A 20,390-nucleotide genomic window follows, 5' to 3' on the forward strand; every position below is an offset into this window, starting at 1 on the left:
GCATGTTGTAATCCAGGAACTGAGTTTTTAGGGGCAGGGCTAGACCCCAAGAGCTAATCCCGGTGACAGGTGTATTCATTTCTCTACATGACAAACAATTGCATGTATGGTTACAGGGTGGCAATCACATTTAATTCCATATTATGACTAAGGGATAAGTCCTCTGGGATGGGGAAGGACCAACACATGGGCCAATCTTAGTAGCATGGATTTGTTAGTCTCATAATGTTAACATTTGTATGCATGATCATAGGGTTGGGATCTCTTGTGTTTCCAAGTTATGACCCACTTTTCCTATTGGGCCCTGCCCTCTGTGGTGGGAATGGAACCAAGGACAAATGTTAATGCCCAGCAATTGTATACATGGCTATATGGTAGTGTCTCGACTATTTCCAATTTATGGCTCGATTTCTCTTTTATACCACACCCCTTAGGTAGGAACAGACCTAATGGAAAATTATGGAAGCATGAATGTATTTATGTAAGATGTCATTTAAGGGAATATATCAAGGATATATGATTTTAAAGATTAAGCTCTATTACCCCTACTGGGCTTCACCATTCGGTTTCCCCCATAAGGGCTACACCCTTCATTTTTATATCATTGAATCCCTTAGGTCCAATTAAGGATTCACTAGAAAACCTTTCGTTTGAATCCCTTCATCTTTTACCTTAGCTTATTAACTGAAAAGTGGTGGGAAGGATAGGTGGAAAGGTGGACAGACAATGGACACAGAGCCATGGCCTTTTTGCAAATAAAAATATTACCAAAAGAACATATGACTAGAAATGAAACAACAACAGTCGGTAGATCATACACAAAAGAAATGTTACCTAGTCTTAAGGGAAATAACTTGATCAAATCCCCTTAATTATATGAGTAATGAGATAAGAAAAGAATAAGGTGATATTGTGGTGATATTGTGGTGATAAGACATCACCGCTAGGAACTGGTTTGCATGCTATTTTCGTCATGTGTGCCTTCCCAAATTACTGCTTCGTGTCAAATCTAATAATTTCTTACAGATTAATGCATATCATCATATCCAAGACCAACATGTCGCTATGTTCAATCTCACACTAGACGTGGTTATGTTCATTATGGCCTACTTTTTTATATACACTACACTCTGTTATCATAAGCTGTAATTATATATAGTATAGAGGCTGTGTTATAGATTAACGTTTTCAAAGGTAAAGGTCAGAGTACCTGTAGTGGTCACAGTGACCTACTTTTCATATTCTGCACTCTGCCAACCCAAGATGTACTTGGAGACAAAATCTAACAATAAAGGTGAAATAGTATAGAAAATATAACCTGGAAAATATTTTTCATAGATCAATGCACTGGTAAGTGACCTACGTTTTTTACTCTGCACTCCGCCATCCAAAGATATTCTTGCATACCAAATCTGGTCACTCCAAGTGAAATAGTATAAAAGATATGCCACAGACAAACTTTTCGGACAGACGGACAGAGTGAAAACCTACAATCTTTTAATTCATATCAAATATTGTTTTATATATTGAACTATAATAAATAAATAGAATAATACATGTGTACGTGTGAGAGGTGCTACTGCAGTACCTATACATACAAATTTACATGTACCGATATTTATGGTTAAATTTTAACAAAACTAGGAGAGATATAAAAGCATTTTATACTATATTATAGAGTCTAGTGTTAGGATGCCCGGCTTGTGACCGAAAGGTTGTGGGTTCGAGTTACTCTTGTTCCAGTCTACTCAGCTGTAAATGAGTATGTGGTTGGGCAGAGCCAGAAGTGTTGAATGTTAGCTGTAAGCGCCGAATGGCAGCACCGGCTGTATGCTCCCCAGGGAGTTGAGAAAGGATATTGGCTGGTTGCAAAGGTCCTATAACCACGGATAATAATTTGTGAACTGCTTTGAGACCACCTAATAACTAGGTGATGATAAAGCGGTATATAAGAACCTCAAATTATTTTTATTATTATCATTATTAAAAAAGTTTGCTTTAATAAAAAACAACAATTTGAAATAATTCTGTAAAATACTGATTTATTCCAGCAATATGAAATACAAAGACATTACATGAATATAACACCACAGATAATACTTTTTACCTTAAGGTCATCGGGCAGTAACATTACTTGTGTACATTATTATATATAACCAGTAATAATGACGATGTACACAATTGGGCCAAGCATAATTATCTTGGGCCACTAGACTCAAAAGACATGATTGTGACATACAGACAATTTACTACAATATATACTGAATGAAGACATCAGAGTGAATATATGTGATTAAAGGGAAAATACATTCTTCTCCTTTACACCATACACGTGATGTTGAAAACGTGATCAATGTTACTCTAACATTCTCACACTACCCAGCCGTATTAGTGTGAAGATATACAGTAGAAACAAGTATCGTCCAGGATAAGCTTTAACAAAGCTAATGAAATGATAAAAGCAAGTACTACGACAAGAAATCTCCACGATCTACATGGGGAACTGTGAAAAAAATGTCACGAGATAAGTATAATCATCCTGTCCATGTGGTTTACACTAGTCATAGAACAGTAGATGCTTTCCACGGATCCTGATAGCAATGATAATGTTGAAAAAGAATTTCTTTGAACTTCTGTACAAAATTAACATTCGTCCGAAGTATTGCCTTGCCCCACAATTTCTCTTTTCAGTTTCTTTATTTTCATTTCTAACAATGTCTTTTCCATTGATATCTTGTCCTTTTCCAGAAGAAGTACTTCCCGCTCCGTGACAAACTTGTCTTTTTCTGCCTGTAATGCCTCTATCTGAAGTCGTTTCACCTCTGGGTCGTACACATTGCCTCCAGACTCTCTTGACCTCAGGTACAGAGGGTTTGCACCTCTGACAGCACAAGACTACCAACAAAACAGGAAATTAACAAGCACCAAAATAACACGTTTTTGTCTGTAGTTTGTACACGTTCATATATTCATGACAATAGAAAGGCTACGGCTTACACTTCAAGATTTCTTCAATTCACCATTGAAAATATGAGGTTATTTGATCCTGTATACTGGCCATCTGTTGTATACAAGTTTTGCTCTTTACCTTAATCATATTAAAAGTGTGGCTTAAGACAGGATTGACTGTATGCTTGTTTGCTTTATATTTACCATCGAATGTCATTGCCATTATATAACCCTACCAAAAATTAGTTGGCATTCATATAGGATATGAATGCCATGGGTCGATTGTTGATGTCATCATTATTATGACATCATAATTGTTTCGATGGCTGTTCTATTCATTGGACAAGCATATACGATACATACATATTATTTGAACTAAATGCTGAATAATAATAAGTGTTATCGATTTTTTTGTGAGATGAACAGATTCCAAAAATGGTAAATTTTTCCAACTGGACAAAGGCAAATCCAACATGAAGCGCTAGCACGCTTCATTAAATTTGACTTTGTTCAGTTGGCATTCATATTGCCTATTAATGCCAACTGAATGCAGTTCAATGTTTAAGTAATGCATACCATATATGACAAATATTATGTTTCTAATATCAGTATAAAAATATTGGTTACCTCCAGACTAGCAGGTTGGGGGTGTATTTCTGCCACTGTGGCCACACTGTTTCCTCCGTACTCATGTGGTCGTCTACAACAATATTGGATTACAAATGTTTCATTTTATATCCATAATATTAAACTTCAGTTATTGTAGTGGTGTTATATAGAACAGTGAAGTCAATCTCATCACTTCAAAAAGCACTTTATTACCATGGGTATAATATTTTTGCAAACTATGTAGGTTTTATTCGCGAATACTTGATTCAGAATTGAGAAGATATTAGTAGTAAGAATCAGGAATCAATAGAATTAATATTTGTGAAAGTTGTAAATTTATGAATGAGTCTCCTCACAAACTCGTATGAAAATCAATCTCTTGCAAAATTAAAGAGATTTAATGTACGGTATATAAGCCAGTGCTATCCCATTTAATGGTCTGATGGAAATGTACTTATCAGTATAAACTATTTATAGCTTTATACTATGAAACAAGATGGCCAAATTTTCTCACACAATGCAAATGTCTGATTTGATTGCCAACTGGAAAAAACTGGTAGATGAATTCCAATCTATGACTAACATTCTTCATAGATAAAATAGGAAATCAAAACCATCATTATACAGCAGGTTGTGTCACTTTTGTATTTTTTGGCAGTTGCTGTAAAGCTAGAACTTGTGCCCTACATGGGTAGCATTGCCTTTTGATATAAGCATTAGCCCTAAAATGTTATGATCAGATGATAAAACATATACAAGTAAATTTTTCATTAAGATTCATTAGTTTGTCAATATGTAATATCATATAAAGTTAAACTTTGATATTATATAATATACAATGTATTATATAATACACAAGTAATGATGACGATATCTCACCTGATTCCATTTTTCACTACACTTGTTGGACAGACACTACTGACCCCCGAATGTCCTGTAAATTAGCAATGTAAAATTACAAATTCATTAAAATGGTTAAAAAATAAGATTTTTCAATGAAGTAGAAACATATATAAAGATTAGTGTTGTACTAGTAAACTCTTCTCACATCATTATGGAAGATATTTTACAGGTTAAGTCCCATTGGGGGGATCCACTGTTATATAACGAATCTTTTATACATTTTCAAAAACATGAAAGTAGACAACCAACTGCTGACCAATTGGACTTATAATCATCAGAGATGGTCTAGTTGGCTGTTGTATAAGATATATATAACGCATGCAACAGGCTATCTGTAGTAAATAAATGTATGTATGCACATGTGCATGATGACCAGTATTTAGTAGTAAACTTTCTATAATTTTACATCAAATGAAAACCAAACCTAACCAAGATGCAGTATACTTAAGTATTTTATAGATGTACGTGTGAACTACACACAGGTTTCCGCTGAATCAAGTTCAAAATTGCTTGCATAATGAAGACATCTTTGTATAGCTTAACAGCTCATCGACAATAAGTCATTCTGGGCAAAAAAATTAATAAGATGGTTTCTTTTTTCAATTTACATGTAATTTTACTGAAAAAATTTAAGTGGAACAATTTTCACTTATAAAACTATTTCTGAGGTCAATTTAACTGACTGGTAACATAGCCCTTTTTAGCAGTGATACCAGTACTGACGCCGAATAAAAACAAAACCAAAAATGCAGAATACTTAAGAATTTTCTTCTATCTCTTTTATGTCCAATCAAATCTGGACCGTCCTAACAAAAACAATGTCTACTTGTACTATACAATAGACTCCAACTACAACGATCAGATTCAGAAAAAAAATAAGTGTGAAATTCTACGCGACTGATTGTTATAACTTGGTCCCCTAAAATCCTCTGGTTTTTATCAAACTTTCATTGGACATCACCATATTTTGGGATAAATAATAAGATTCAATGCTGAAATTTGGAATAAATTCCCGCAATACAGAATGGCTTGCATCAAAATTTATTTTGAAGTTGACTTATGTATAGAAATCTCATGGCTATGACAAAGCTTACATTCAATATTGAGATGTTATTTTGTAGAAATCAGAAGAATAGTTGGCAGCTTTGCACACATCTATTTATGTCTGGTTTAACTGCACATACTGTGGTATAGGTAAATCCTTTTAAAACCAGTTTAGAGTAGTCTTTTTTAATACCAATCACCCTGGTATTGCTCGGCTTAAAAAATGAATGAAATAGGGTTTAAAAGTATATATCAGGCAATAATAATGTGCCATATATTGTTCAATCCATAACAATAAAAAAGCATGAAATTATTGCTTTAAGTATAAATCATCAGAACCCTATTTTTAATAAATGTTCAAAATTAATCCTATCTTTAAATATATTAGTGTTTACAATTTTCATCTGCTTTCCTTTAAACTCTTATAAGTTTATTCAAGAAACTGTTATGTTACAAGTGTCTTTTAAAAATAAAGAAAATCTGAGTTGACTTTCGGGTTAAATATTTACACATGCACATGTGCTACAAACAGAAATACATTACGGTACTTGTACAATACTCTATACGACACTTGGAAAATGATCCCTCGGTGTGAGTGTGATATTACACAGCTAACAGTACTCATTTTATCTGCTTGTCTACTTGATAACAGAAAGATGTCATTTTATTGGAAATTTGTTTAAATGAATAAAACAGAAACTCATCATTACCTAGCACGGCTCCTGATACAACGGTACACCGATTACGCCTGTCTTCATGCTTGCCTGCATACCGTTAAAACAGTCCGTGGAAACTGGTACGATATTCTCTTGTCATTTAGAGTTCACTCCCACCCATCTCTTCCCCGTTTTTTGCAAATCTATCCCCAGAATTTTTAGCAGTACTGCAGAGCTTCCTCTATTTTTTATTCTTGAACGACACACAGAGACTATACAATGATGTATTTATCTATTCCTCCACTAAGTTTGTCTTTGTTTCAACTCTCACTCATTTCCCTGCAGGTGATTCCCGATCAGTTTAATTTTTTGAAATGTGAAAGAAAACCATTAAGATGGCCAAAATACAATAAATATAACCAACAACAGAACAACTAAACTATAAATTAACTATTTTTGTCTCTTTTCAAAAACCTTCAACAGTTATGACAAAAACACCAGACTGTGTGTAAATGAATCTGACCCATTATAGGTTAACTCGCTTTATAACACGTCATCATTTCTGCACAATGACAAGTGTACTAGAATAAGGTGGATGCCTTATTCACTCTGACATACATTTAAGTGAGAGCATGAAGAAAGCCAGACAAAACATCATAGTTGAGATCGATTTGATTCCCTTATCTACTTTTTAAATGTAAGACATTTTTATTTCTTTAAATATGGGCTCCAGCTGATATTTGCAATACTTCAGTATTTGAAAAAAACTCATATTATTTTTCTAGAATCAAAGAAATACTGAAATTTCAATCGATGTCATCAGTGAAATCAAAAGTTCCATAATGTTATTATTTCTCTCTCATTTAAACAATCCATCATAAATACCTGTACATGTATTACTGCTGTTTGTGAAGTTCATCTGAATAGCTAAATGGAACCTATGCTTGTTTTATTTGATAATATATTGACTAAACGCGTCACAGACACATAAACTTTATCCTTTATCTTGTGGCCTTTGTACACCTTACTACCAACCAAGATGAGATTATCAGACATTTTAAATCATTGTGTACGTTTTCATTGTTATGTACATTATGTAGTTTAGCTTTTTAGAATTGATAACAAAAATGCATTATAATATTCTTAAAAATACTGGAATTTTAAGAAAACACTTCTCAAATTTATACTTCACAGTCAGTCACCTCTGTGAGCCCTAAAACTGATCAGCTAAAAAAAATTAACATGCCATAACTGAAAGTGAATGTACGAGTTATCTCCCTTCCTTTTAATCTTGCTTAAAGCAGCCAGCTTTTTAAGATGATTTGATGGCTTTATCGGATTCTCTTCAAAATAAAAGTTGTTACCTTATAATAACAGAAATACTATTATCAGATGCTGTCATACAGACTGTAGGCTAATCACAGACAATGACAATCACAAGTGACCAAAACCCCAGAGATTCGAGTATGACTGCACATGTATTACCATTTACAAGATTTTCAGTATTTAGTTTGCATGTTTGCCTTCAAATTGTTTCTAAGCATGTACCACTAATATTGATACTGTGTTGCACATATGCATATATACATGTATTTTACAAGTCTATACAGAATGTACAAGCATATTAGATAATGTTCATGGATACAAATAGATATCAACCTTAACATTAAGTCACAAACACCATCAAATCACAATGTCAATCAATCGAATTATGTTTGGTTTCTCATTTCCTCCATTGTGCCCAGTTTTCATTGCCACCCTGAGTCCGCCTTAAGCAAAGATCAAATTAATTTCCTTGTATACTCAACAAAATCTTACAGTTAAGAATTTAGCACTTACTCAGCTTGAGTGATTTCCAATATTGGGGCCAGATGGTGAGATTGGGGATGACTTGGTTGGGCCATTTCAGTCATAAACAACTTGGACAGTAAATGAGTGTTTTGTAAGGAGATTGTCCCAATGTTTGTAAGTCAGAGACGAACACGTAACAGAATTGAACTCACCATTATCACTGACATGATCAGCAGGCATCTCAGATTCTGTAAATGACATAAAAGTAATATTCAATTTCCACAAAATGTTTAGCTCTGGAACCAAGATACAATAAGCATTCCGGCCAAAACATGAAATAATGTCATTTCATGCTACGCAAGAAAAAAACCCACCTTAAAACTGACCTAACAGTGCAGTATTCCAGATTGACCAATAAAGCATAAACTTCCCTATTATGATTTGACTTTTGATTGGTTGCAGTGAACTTGACCTTTAGGGTATGACACTCTGTTCTGCTTTTTATACTTATATAGGAAGTGTTACAAAACTAGATGTAACACAAGCAGAGCTGGTTAGATATTTCATTTGATGCTCATTGGAACAAAACATATAGTCCCTGCAGCATGATTTAATCGTACAACATACCTTCATCCCTAAATGAAACAGCTGATGAAGTTCATTTGATCACCCCGTTTCAATTTTAAGGATCCCTGTCCCACTGCACTGTCGTTTTTTGTTTATACAGTGACCTCCCCTTAATTTCCTTTCGAATACAACTGTAGTAAGGTTTGCCAGGTAGTTTAATTCGTAAGAGCGCTTGTATAACAATCTGAAGTTGAGGATTTAAATCCTAGTCTAGCCCCAATGAAATTTTACACATGGAACACTGTTCTTAATTTTATTTTGTTCATTTATCTTCATTACTTTTTCATAAAAGTCCTACAAGGCAAAGTTTTCTTTTTAGAATTGATTTAACAAATACAGCTATAGTTATGTTGGAAAAGAGAGTTTCCAATGCATAGTTACAGATTTTGGCAGTGGTACAGGGACACTTAACTGAATCTGACTTAACAAACACTATTTCAAAGTTAACATGACATACCTGGAACCACTTTGATATTAAAGATTTTATCCAGAGCCTCCTTTGCAGCCTCGATCTTCGCCAGCCTCTTACTCTTGGCCGTGCCCTCGAAGGTCTCACCATTCACCTCTACTGACATCGTGTAGGTCTTGTCTTGTTCTTTCACCCCCTCTGCAGATTCTCGGACCAAATCATACTGTAGACAGAAAACTGTGTTACTGAAATATCTTACCGTACTTATATCACACTCCAGAGCCAGGGATTAAACTCGCTTACTTGTGTTCGCTTTTTTTTAAATAAGGCAAAATGTATTTGTGGTTTAACTCATTCACCCCTGAAGACACATTTGAACTCTTCCAATTGAAATGTTGGAGTAGTTCATTATGAAATTTCAGGGGTGAATGAGTTAAAACAAGCATGTCAAATATGTGTTTTATAGTTTTACAACTATTTTTGGGGGGCTAATTTTAAATGGAGGGAAAATGTAAGACGAATATATATCAGGGATGTGATTGGGGATTCGTAAAAAGGGAAGAAATCAAAGTAAAAAGGGAGGAACCTTACCTCCTTAAAATTTAGAATGGTAGTCTCTTTGGATCTGTATCTGGTTACAAAGACATTTACCAACCTCTGGGACTGGTACTACTTACTTTAAGTTCCTTTTTACACTCATTGAGCAGCATGACTGGGTTTTTACAGGAGTAGACTGGCCCGGTTGATTCCTGGCTGCCATCCGTTGAACTCAGTAGCTCCAAGGGTGTGGTGCTTTTCCTTTTCCTCCTCTTTTTGCCAGTCCCTTCCCCCGGTGGCATACCTTCTTTGTTGACAGGTGTCTCGTTTACAACTGATAACAACATATGACATTGTTAAAATCTTTGTAAATTAACCAAGTATGTAATTTGTACATATGTACCTAGTACTGTAAACAGCTACAAGCATGCACATTAGGGATTGGATGATTAAGAGAATTACACTATAGATTTCTATAGGAATTCTTTCAGATGTGTCTCAATCAGGTATGTATATACCTGTATTAATAAATGTCCTACAGCAACATATGTCCAAGTAATCTGGAATCAACATCAAGCTGTTGTATAGCTCATCGACAACATTTTGGAGCTACCGCACAGACGCAAAACATGAACCAGCATGCATAAAGTTCAAATCAAAGAAGTTTATCATAATTCTTCCAATTTGGATGACGACACTGACCTGGTACATGGAGGATGTTGAACATCTTTAACAGGGCGTATTTGGCAGCCTCCACTTTTGCTAGCTTTTTGTTGGCACCAGTACCCTCAAACTTTTCGCCGCTCACTTCAACGCTCATTGTGTAGGACTTGTTACTGCCTTCCACAGACTCTCTCTCAAACTCGTACACCAAACCCTTCTGTAGCTCGTTCAGGTTCTGCACCGGGTTCTTACTCGACAATGTTGGCTTGTCACTGCTCTGATCTGGATCCGTCTCACCCTGGTCAACCTTGACTTCCTTTCCTTGACCTTGATTGCTGTCATCCTCCATCAGGACGGGAGGACACTCTGTCGTTGCTGACAGACAGTTCAGGTCCTCGGCTACAACACAAATAGATACAGGATTACACAGCGACACAGACAGTTATATACTACTGGTACGGCTCATGACCGCCTATTTGTAAATAATTATCTGGGTCAACAATATTTACTATTCAATATATATATATATATATATATATAAAACAAAATTTACATAAATAGAAGAAAAGAAATATGACGATGAGAACCAAACCGCTACTCACAACAAAGGTAAAGCTTTAATGAAAATCTCCATCCTGACTACACTGTGAGTTGGTCAGTTCTGATCTATAATCACAGCAGAACTACTAAACCCCCCGGGTAGGCAGGACCAAGGCTTTTCAGTAAGCTTTCCCTGCACTGTGAGAAGCAGTTTAATTCCCAATATCACAGATTCACCACAACATTTAGATTGTTCATTCTTTTGAGTACAGAACTAGATTTGATTTGTAATGGAAACATGTGTGATATCAGGTAATGGAAATATGTGTGATATCAGGTAATGGAAATATGTGTGATATCAGATGGTACATCTACATGTACTCTTACACACATGCTGTTCTGTGAGTGAAGAATCATAAAGATTAAAATGAACTACATGTCTCGATAAAACCTCACAACAAGCTAAAACTGATAAACTGGGTGTTTTCCCTTTCAATGATGTCACACCGAGAACCCCTGCTGAGCTCATTACTGATCCCTATAGAGCTGTAGGGGACGACAGTCACATGGTGGAGCTAGACCAATGAATAAGCAGCATTCTATAGTCCGAGGTGCTCCCATTGGAACGTATGGTATAATTGTAAGTGTATCATTATATTGCACTATATATACATACTGTATATATAAAACGAATGATGTGTAAAAATATGCATGCTATTGTTTAAAATGCAGAATTTAATTAACAGACTTGGGACGGGGCGGACATCATTTTATAACCCCCAACCCCCCATATAAAAGCGGGGACAGAATTAAGATGTTCCCAATACATATAATATTACTAAAAGGGTAACTTCACTAATTAGTGTACATTATATACGATCATTACTATATAAGCATGTACTTATTTGCAGACTTCATTATAATGTAACAAAGACAGAAAGATGTGTTATCGGGCTCCCAAGTCAGATGTATCTATACACAATATAGTGAGTGTACGGACTGCAGTGATACCATCGCAAGTTGGTACATTCAAAGCAACACAGTAGTGTTGAATGTCAAGTCAACAGAGATCAATACAAGAAGTTGATTCTGACATAGTACATGTATGCACGGTATTCCTTTTTGTGAAGTTTCTAGGTCCTGCAATAAAAAGATTATATATGAAGTACACATTATGACATGGTCCAATGTTATATGCCTGTTTCCCGATGTCCTGGAAGGAACTCCATCACCCTACCTAGCCAACACATGTCAGAATGCCCCAATCTTGCCCAGAGACGCCCTAGTTTTGTGTACAGGGCGGCACTCCAAGCGAGACAGAAATTTCATAGCCCATGTGTCAACCTCGGTCAGACATGATAAGAGTTGCGTCCAGTTTTCCAACTGCGGAACTGTGATAACTATAACGTCAGACCATCCAGCAGTGTTGCCATGACAGCAATGTTGCAACTCACCCAGACAGTTTGTTACCATGGAAACACATGAGCAATATCCTGATATGACGCGGACAATATAAGCTGAGCTGGATACCTTCAAGTGAAGAAGTTTTCAGTGCTGTATTAATGCAAATTTCATTAAACCACCAGGCATAATATATAAGAAGGTTTAAACTGGCTAAAATAACAATATCAAGTATAAAAACATGCTGTTGTGTGGTCCAATTTAATCTTAAGAAAAACTGCAGACTTAATTTCTCAATCTGCTACAGTAACAAATCAAAATCAGATATGAACAGAGAAAACAGGCGGTGCCTCATCGTGACTAACCAAGCGAGGATTTCAATATTCCAATTCACATTTGTACGGAGAAATGTAAGTATATCGTAACAAAATGCAATCATGAACAGCCAAAGACAGTGGTGCCTTTGCAATTCAATTACTCTGTAAACTTATTCTAATGATAATCAGACTCTATACTTTTTCTGTAAAGCCAGAAAGTCCAAAATCACTTATGAAATGATGGTTGTTCCCAATGATTTTTTATTTATTTTTCAATCTGACTTTGATTTCGTTATGCAGAAGTTATTTTCAGAAATTACTGCATCTCCATGCCATTGAAAATGATCAAAGTCTTAAATATGTTTTACCACTAAACATAATAATATAAGGTATTAAAGTAGGTACTGTATAAGCACATGTGACCTTATTCCGCCTTTCATATTGCAGAGTTATCTGCTCTTGTGAGCAGGTATTGATTGTTACGCCATTAGTTTGTGTGAGAAAATTACGTTGTTTTTCTCAAAAAATTATGACGTTACTCTCACAAACAAATGATGTAACAATCAATACCTGCTCACAAGAGCAGATAACTCTGCAATACGAAAAGACGGAATATAATATAAACATAACATTCATTGGAGGGCAGTGAGTCATTACACAGTATCTAGAATAAATGTAACCAGCTGACTATCTGACAGTCATATTCCGCGGAGTCACTCTAGGTATTGTGTAATGCTTGGTCTCCAATAAATGGAATAATATTCATTTTACTTCACCAAACTTTAAAAACAAACAAGAATTTTAAATTGTCATGGTACACAATTGCAAATACTTAACAGCTTTCCCATTGCTATGAATTCAAACGATTAACGTCATAAGTTTTTGAGAAAACGACATAATTTTCTCACACAAACCAATGACGTAACAATCAATACCTGCTCTCAAGAGAAGATAACTCTGCAATACGCAAAGACAGAATAGTGCAATAGGAAATTTGTCTTGATCAATTAAATTGCAGAATCCTCAGGTAGGTAAAAAGATAATATTTAAAAGCTATTATTTTTATGTTAATTATATAAAATAAGTCATGTGATGAAAAATTTAGATACCGGTACTTAAATATTTTTTTTATTTCCTTGGTTGCCAGCACAGCTATACAGTAAAGTGATAGCAGTTTTATATATATTGGTACAACAGTCATATAACTGCCATATCAGCAATATTTGGGTACAGTGCAAGTCTTGTTTGCAATAATATGCAATGTTTTGCCCAGGTCTGTGACACAGTTAAATACCTCTCAACAAGCTAACTTTTTTTTATATACAAATGTGAATGAAAATAAGCTAATTTGTCTCAATTCATATATTCATGTACTGCCAGTTTGGAAAGTTTTATGTTATATACACTTGAAAAAGCAGTCTGTCAGGCCCCAGTTTCATGAACGTTCTTTAGCATATCATATGTAATAAGTTTTTCTCCATAGGTCAGAAATTATATGAGCCAAGCTAACAGTATGTACCACTGCATCAGTTATAATAGCGAGGAAGAGTTTCACTCGAGTCCAGAGTTTTTTTTTACGATTTGGAGCATTCTCCCTTCTATATAGAAAATATAGCAACGAAAAAGGAGGTTTTTGGCTTAGTCACTTCAAATTCCTGTGTCAAGATATCCATTTGCTTTAATTTTGTGGCCCATATCTTGGACACTTTTTTCATTTTGATGCTTGTTTGTGATACCTGTATGGCAATATTGCATTGGTTATTAAGTGTACAAGTACACTGTGTATTAAAAAGGTTCAGAGTTCGATCCCTGCAGTTTTCTTTTCTTTTGTAATTTTGGTTTCCAAACATTCCAATTTTGAACAATGCCAAATTTGTCAAATGCATGGCAGCATGCAATTTTTATGAAATATTTCTTTTGAAAAGGTCTTAAACGAACCATTCACAAAAGTGACAATAACGGTAAAACAAGGTGTACATATATTACAGTAACTTGTTGGTACCCTTTTCCTAGAGGAAAATTTTAAGTAAAGGAAATGTTTATGCACTTTAATTGTACATGTAGTAATATAAGTTTTCTATAGAGGACATCCGGGTAAATATGGACACTTTTCAAATGATGACTACTAATACACGCTCCTTGGTACAGTTCATCAACTTGCTGTGTGCGATCTTTCAAAGATATCATCAACGAACATGTTTAGAATGAAGGTCCCTTTATGTTGCTATTTTTAGTGATGCTTTTGATTGGCCGGTAAAATGAACACTAAAATATAAACCAAAACACGGAATATAGAGGAATCGGTTGTCAACGGACACGTGTAGGGTAACTACGGACACACTACTCTAATCATGCACTAACCCAATAAAACCATAGAAAATGATCACAATTTTTCGCCAGGGGTTTCTAATCCTTTTGGCATACAACAACCAGACGCGTCGCAAAGTGATCGCATGACGATGAATATTATTATACACGCCATTGCTATTTTTAGACTTTGGGATAATCTGGGTACTGATCATCAACGAAGACAAACATCCATACCAGTAGATCGATCTAAGTATAGCATCAACAGTTTGATTTAATCATATGTAATGGATTATGTATGATTCATATAAGAACTGTCCGTATTTGCCCGCCTGTCCATATTTAGCCGGATTTCCCCTAAAATCTAAAGTTATGAAATGTCCAATCTTTACGAACATCCATAAATCTGTGGTAAGACATAATGCATTTCAGTGGTGTATCATTATTTAGCTGCTGTGGGCTTACGGTCCTTGTATTTTTTTCAGTAGAACTCTCATCATGACAGACATACTTGGTGATAAATTAACATATGATTTTTAATAAGATTGCACCATCTACAGCTCACAATGATAGTCACAGCAAGTCAGAATATACAATCTTTGCATGTGTGAGCATTAATAAATTGTATGGAATTTCTGAACAACTGTAGGAAAATCACAGTAGAGCCAATAATCAACATTTGATCTTTGCATCACTTTTTTTCCAACTTAACTAAACTAAAACATTGTCAGCATTTAAGCTAGTTAAAATCGAGATTAATTTGAGCTCCCACAATATTTGCTTGTGAAATAATTTCAGTACGTGGAATTTTCAATCTATTAATATCGAAATATCCAAACGCTGGTCTGTTATATTTTTTATGTAAAGAGTATTGATCCACAAATGATTGGAATTTATAAACGTTACTGTAAATATAGCAATAATCTTGTTTTTATCATTTCCACTGGTGAAAAACAGTTATGTGATGCCAAAAATAACACTTAAATGTAATACAACATGCAAGTAATCTAAAGAAATACACCGTCGACGGTCGCATAGTCCTTGCAGGCTCGCATGTGCCCTATTCATTATTTGTTTCAAAAAGACTTGACGTGCGACGCCGGCTATTAAAATTCACGATGCTGACTACTCTAATTATCTTCTTACGCTAATTCTCTGCTTACGTTAAATTAACACTATCTGTGTTGCGGAATATGTGGGTAAATAAATACAGATGAAGTTCTATCCCTTTAAGGTTAAATCTGTCAAACCTTTTACAAAATCGGTCGGGTAGCCGCTTGCATCCATCTTGGAAATGTAGTTCTGTCTAATATTAGACACGGTTACGGTATGGCTACAATTCCGGAAATTGTTCTGCAATGGAGGAAAAACACCATTGGACCCCTTCGCGTATCCGGTTCAACTTGTCTGTTGTTTTAAATGTAATATTTTCGGGTTTAAATCCTGGCGACCCTACAAATGTGTATGCAGGCCTTGCAAGGCTTTGTCAAGGCTCTCCTGAAAGCAGCATCAGATTACTAACACACATGGGCTTTAACAGAGACGTATATATATATATCCTCAGACCTTATAAGGTTTTAGAATGTGTAAATATAAACCGAAAATATTACAATTTACGTCATATATTACTCAAAATATCGAAACCGAGCCCCTGTGCATACATAATTAAGGAGGCAGTACCATAATCGGATTACTTTTTGCAAAAATACTTTTAAGTCGATAAATGTGTCAATAGAACAGTTAAAACAATGATTTAGCCTTATAGACTATTAGAATAGATAGCCATGCACCATTTTTTGTCTGCAGATGATTAGTTTTTAAGTTTAAATATCACCAGAAAACGTAATTTAAATTCAAAAGTCAGTGTTCTGTTAACCTTTTAGGACTATTGGAATAAATTCACACTATTGAAATTCTTATTTTCATAAAAATTCCAAAGGTTATCATAAAATGTTATGCTGACAAAAATTATTCGTTTAAACGAACAACTCCGGTACTTTTTTGTACCTCGGTACCCTCAATTTATATAAGGTTTTAAAATGTGTATAAACACATGATAGTAAATGTTGCTATTATTTACTGATGAGTATACGTGTATCAATAACCGAAATTATTACAATATACGTCATATATGATTACTCAAAATCCCGAAACCGAGCCCCTGTGGGCGAGACGACAGAATTGAATTCAAAGAGGCTATCTTACTCTTGCATAAAGTCGCGCAGTACGGCGTGTGAGGACAAGTGCACAACTGGCTGACGTCATTCCTAACACAGAGGAAAATAAAGGGTGTATTTGAAGGCACAACGTCCCATGAGAAACACGTCGCCTCCGGAGTACCTCAAGGTACGGTACTAGGACCACTCCATTTCCTCTGCCACATAAATGACCTACCAGACTCAGTCAAATCACAAGTATGCCTTTTCGCCGACGACTGCCTTTTGTATCGACAAATTAAAACATTCAATGACCATTACATCCTCCAAAATGACCTACAAAACCTTGAAGAATGGGCAGATAAATGGGGCATGAAATTTAATGCCAAAAAATGCTACATCATGTCAGTTAAGAAAAAGTCATCAAAATTCTACAGTCTGAATAACCACATTTTGGAAGAGGTACAAAACAATCCATACCTAGGACTCCAGATATCAAACGACCTCAAATGGAGTACTCATATAAGCAACATCGCGAGGAAAGCGAGCTCAACTTTAGGCTTTCTGAGAAGAAATTTAAAACACTGCCCAAAAGAGTGTAAGAAAACAGCATATATATCACTTGTTAGATCAATTCTGGACTATGGCAGTATTATTTGGGGCCCTCATCTAAAATCAGACATTGAAAAACTAGAGAGAATACAAAGAAGAGCAGCTCGCCTAATAACTGGAAATTACAAAAGTCGGGATGAAGGATGTGTCACAGAAATGCTACAACACCTAAAACTGCCAACCCTACAAAACAGAAGGAAATCACAGCGACTAGTATTCATGTACAAAGTAGTTGAGGGGTTAATACCAGCCCTACCTCCAGATCAGATATAATCCAGCACTCTGGAAGGACGCGAAAAACAAACACAAAGCGTTATGAGAACTATGAAACATCAGCAACTTTAAACAGGAACATTGTCAACAACTCAAGGCCATTAATCATCCCAGGATACAAACAGGAAGCATACAAGAACTCCTTCTTCATCAAAACACCGCTTGAGTGAAACCAACTGGATGATATAGTAGTGTGCGCAGAAAGCGTAGAGGGATTTAGATCAGCCCTTTAAAAAAAAAACCCAAGATAAGTAACACATTCTCTCTCTCCCGTCGTGTCACGCCATTATTGGTAACTATGACGTATACAATATGTAAATCTGCCCAGCAGGCACAGTGACGTCGGATATAATATTACGACAGGCTGTGCAATTTCTGTGATAATAAAATTGAGAATGAAATCCACTTTTTACGTGAATGTAACTTATATTTCGATCTTAGAGTCCCTCTGTTTGAAAGAGCAAGTATGTTAGATCAATCATTTATTTCTATGGATCATAACGAACAATTTATTTTTCTTATGAATGAAGAATCGCTTCAACCTGTCTTAGCCAAGTCAGTTTTCCTTTTTATGAAAAGGAGACGTGGTAGTATTTAAAACTTGATATGCATTTTAGATTTTGTATGACTATATACCTCGTAATATATGGTTCATATTATTGCTTCTAGAAGGCAACATTACGATGCTTTCACCATTTACTGTAATTCAGTTTTTATGATTTTATTAAATCTAATTATGTAATTCATATGAATTTGATGTGCTAGTAATTGCCAATCATCGAGGTCCCGGGGGAGGGGCGACTTGTCGGTGGCGATTGGCCCAACCACTCTCGCTCTTCTCCCACCATCGGATCCGAGCATACATTCATTTGTAATAAACGTTAATTTCGCAATATTAAGATTCCGATGATGGGCGATGGGCGAATTGTCGATAGGGGTATCCCCAACCACTATCGCTCTTCTCCCACCATTTATAGGTTCAATATGTTTTAATAAATATAAATTTTGAGTAGTGTCTCGTAGGTCAGTATGGGTGGGCATATTTTGCAAATGTGTATTTTTATTATGTAAAGTGATGTGTTATGTAAAATATGTGACACTTAAATAAATAACAAAATGTTATCATGAACGTTGAAGTTCAATGTTGTTTAACTCATTTCCCCTTGAAGACACATTTGAACTCTTCCAATTCATAGGTTGGAATAGCACATTATGGAATTTCAGGGGTGAATGCGTTAAACATTGGATACAACATACCAAAATTCAACGTCAGATTTTGAACGTTGAATGAACGCGCTGCATTCCGGTTAAATTATATACCCTCATTCAACGTCAAATTTTCACAGTTATTGGTTAATCACACTTTCCCACCAATAAGCAGACGACATGAAGTAAATGAAAGAAAACATCAACAAACTATTCTCAGGTATTTAAAGGTTTAATTTTACTAATTTAGCCAATCATTTCGACGTCCATCGTCGCCATGCAACATCCACTTTGACATGAATGGCAGTCTGTCCGTGGTAGTCTGTGGCAGGTCCTGGAAAACAGGGTATAGTGCAAACTACTAATTATATTGTTACATACAGAGTTTTCCTAACTACATGTTGGATAAGTATGTATTAAATGTTCATACGTAACTTTTTGAAACATTGTTGGTCATGGAGTTAAGTTTTGATATTACACTTATCAGCAAAAGCCTTACCAGATCGTATATAGCGTATGCTACCTTTATTTTTTCCAATCTTTATTAGTCAAATTAGCTTGGCGTCCACCAGCACCGCCATGCCTTTCTGGGGCATACTTGAGGTACTGGGACATCCGCTTTTGGCATGAATCTACAGTCGCGGTCTGGTGCGATTCTGTGACAGCTTCTGGAATACAGAAAATAGCACACATTGTTAATTGTATCATCAAATACAAATGTTTGTAAGACGTTATACTTTTTAATTGTTAATACGTTAATTGTTAATACGTTAATTGTTAATACGTTAATTGTTAATACGTTAATTGTTAATACGTAACTTTTTGAAACAAACCTTCCAGGATTTGATAGGGTTTATGCTTCATAGTTTTTACCATGACGCAATTTGACAGGCAGCTTTTTATAAACAACAATAACAAAATGAGAAACATTTCATAAAATAAGGATTGTTTTATTGTGGTTACTTCTCGAAAGTTCTACACAGTCATATAGACAATGAAACTTGAAAAACTTGAAAAATACTTTTTTATGCAGGTTTATTTAACACAGGAAGTCGGGTGTAGCAAAACCCTCGGCAGGCCTCATGTTGGTAACGCAATATTTGCCCTCGGGTTTAGATCCCTCTATCTTACCCCTAAGGGTTAGGTGCACCCCAGGTTCAGGAACTACATGTTTAAATCCTGANGGGGGGGGGCATACAAAACAAGTTTTTCTATTCAATGTTAGTTCGACTGATGTTCTGAAACGTGACGTCATTCAATGTGATTACGGATATCGTCTTGCGGAAATCGATACAAAAATATAAACACACTTTCCGCAAAGCTTTTGCAAATTGTTTGATTTCACTGTATACCTTCCGTATATCATACATACCATATTTTCCTGTACTTT

General features: G+C 35.4%; 1 protein-coding gene across 3 annotated transcripts in view; it reads right to left on the reverse strand.

Annotated features, from left to right (window-relative positions):
• Positions 1-16,092, reverse strand: part of LOC110463562 (double-stranded RNA-specific editase 1-like) — a 97,774-nt gene extending 81,682 nt beyond the window's left edge. For 2 of the 3 annotated variants that reach the window (XM_021518249.1, XM_021518247.1), the window contains exons 1-5: positions 16,004-16,092; positions 10,228-10,587; positions 9,666-9,859; positions 9,037-9,211; positions 8,165-8,200 (exon numbers count right to left, since the gene is read on the reverse strand). In XM_021518249.1, coding sequence (XP_021373924.1) covers positions 8,165-8,200; positions 9,037-9,211; positions 9,666-9,859; positions 10,228-10,587; positions 16,004-16,040 — 802 coding nt within the window. In that variant the 5' untranslated portion in view covers positions 16,041-16,092. Of the gene's footprint in view, positions 1-8,164; positions 8,201-9,036; positions 9,212-9,665; positions 9,860-10,227; positions 10,588-12,182; positions 12,838-16,003 lie in introns of those variants that run through there. The other variant, XM_021518248.1, reaches the window with a different exon arrangement.
• Between the last annotated feature and the right edge of the window lie 4,298 nt (positions 16,093-20,390).

Source organism: Mizuhopecten yessoensis, unplaced genomic scaffold, assembly GCF_002113885.1.
Source record: "Mizuhopecten yessoensis strain PY_sf001 unplaced genomic scaffold, ASM211388v2 scaffold10917, whole genome shotgun sequence".
NCBI lineage: Eukaryota > Metazoa > Mollusca > Bivalvia > Pectinida > Pectinidae > Mizuhopecten > Mizuhopecten yessoensis.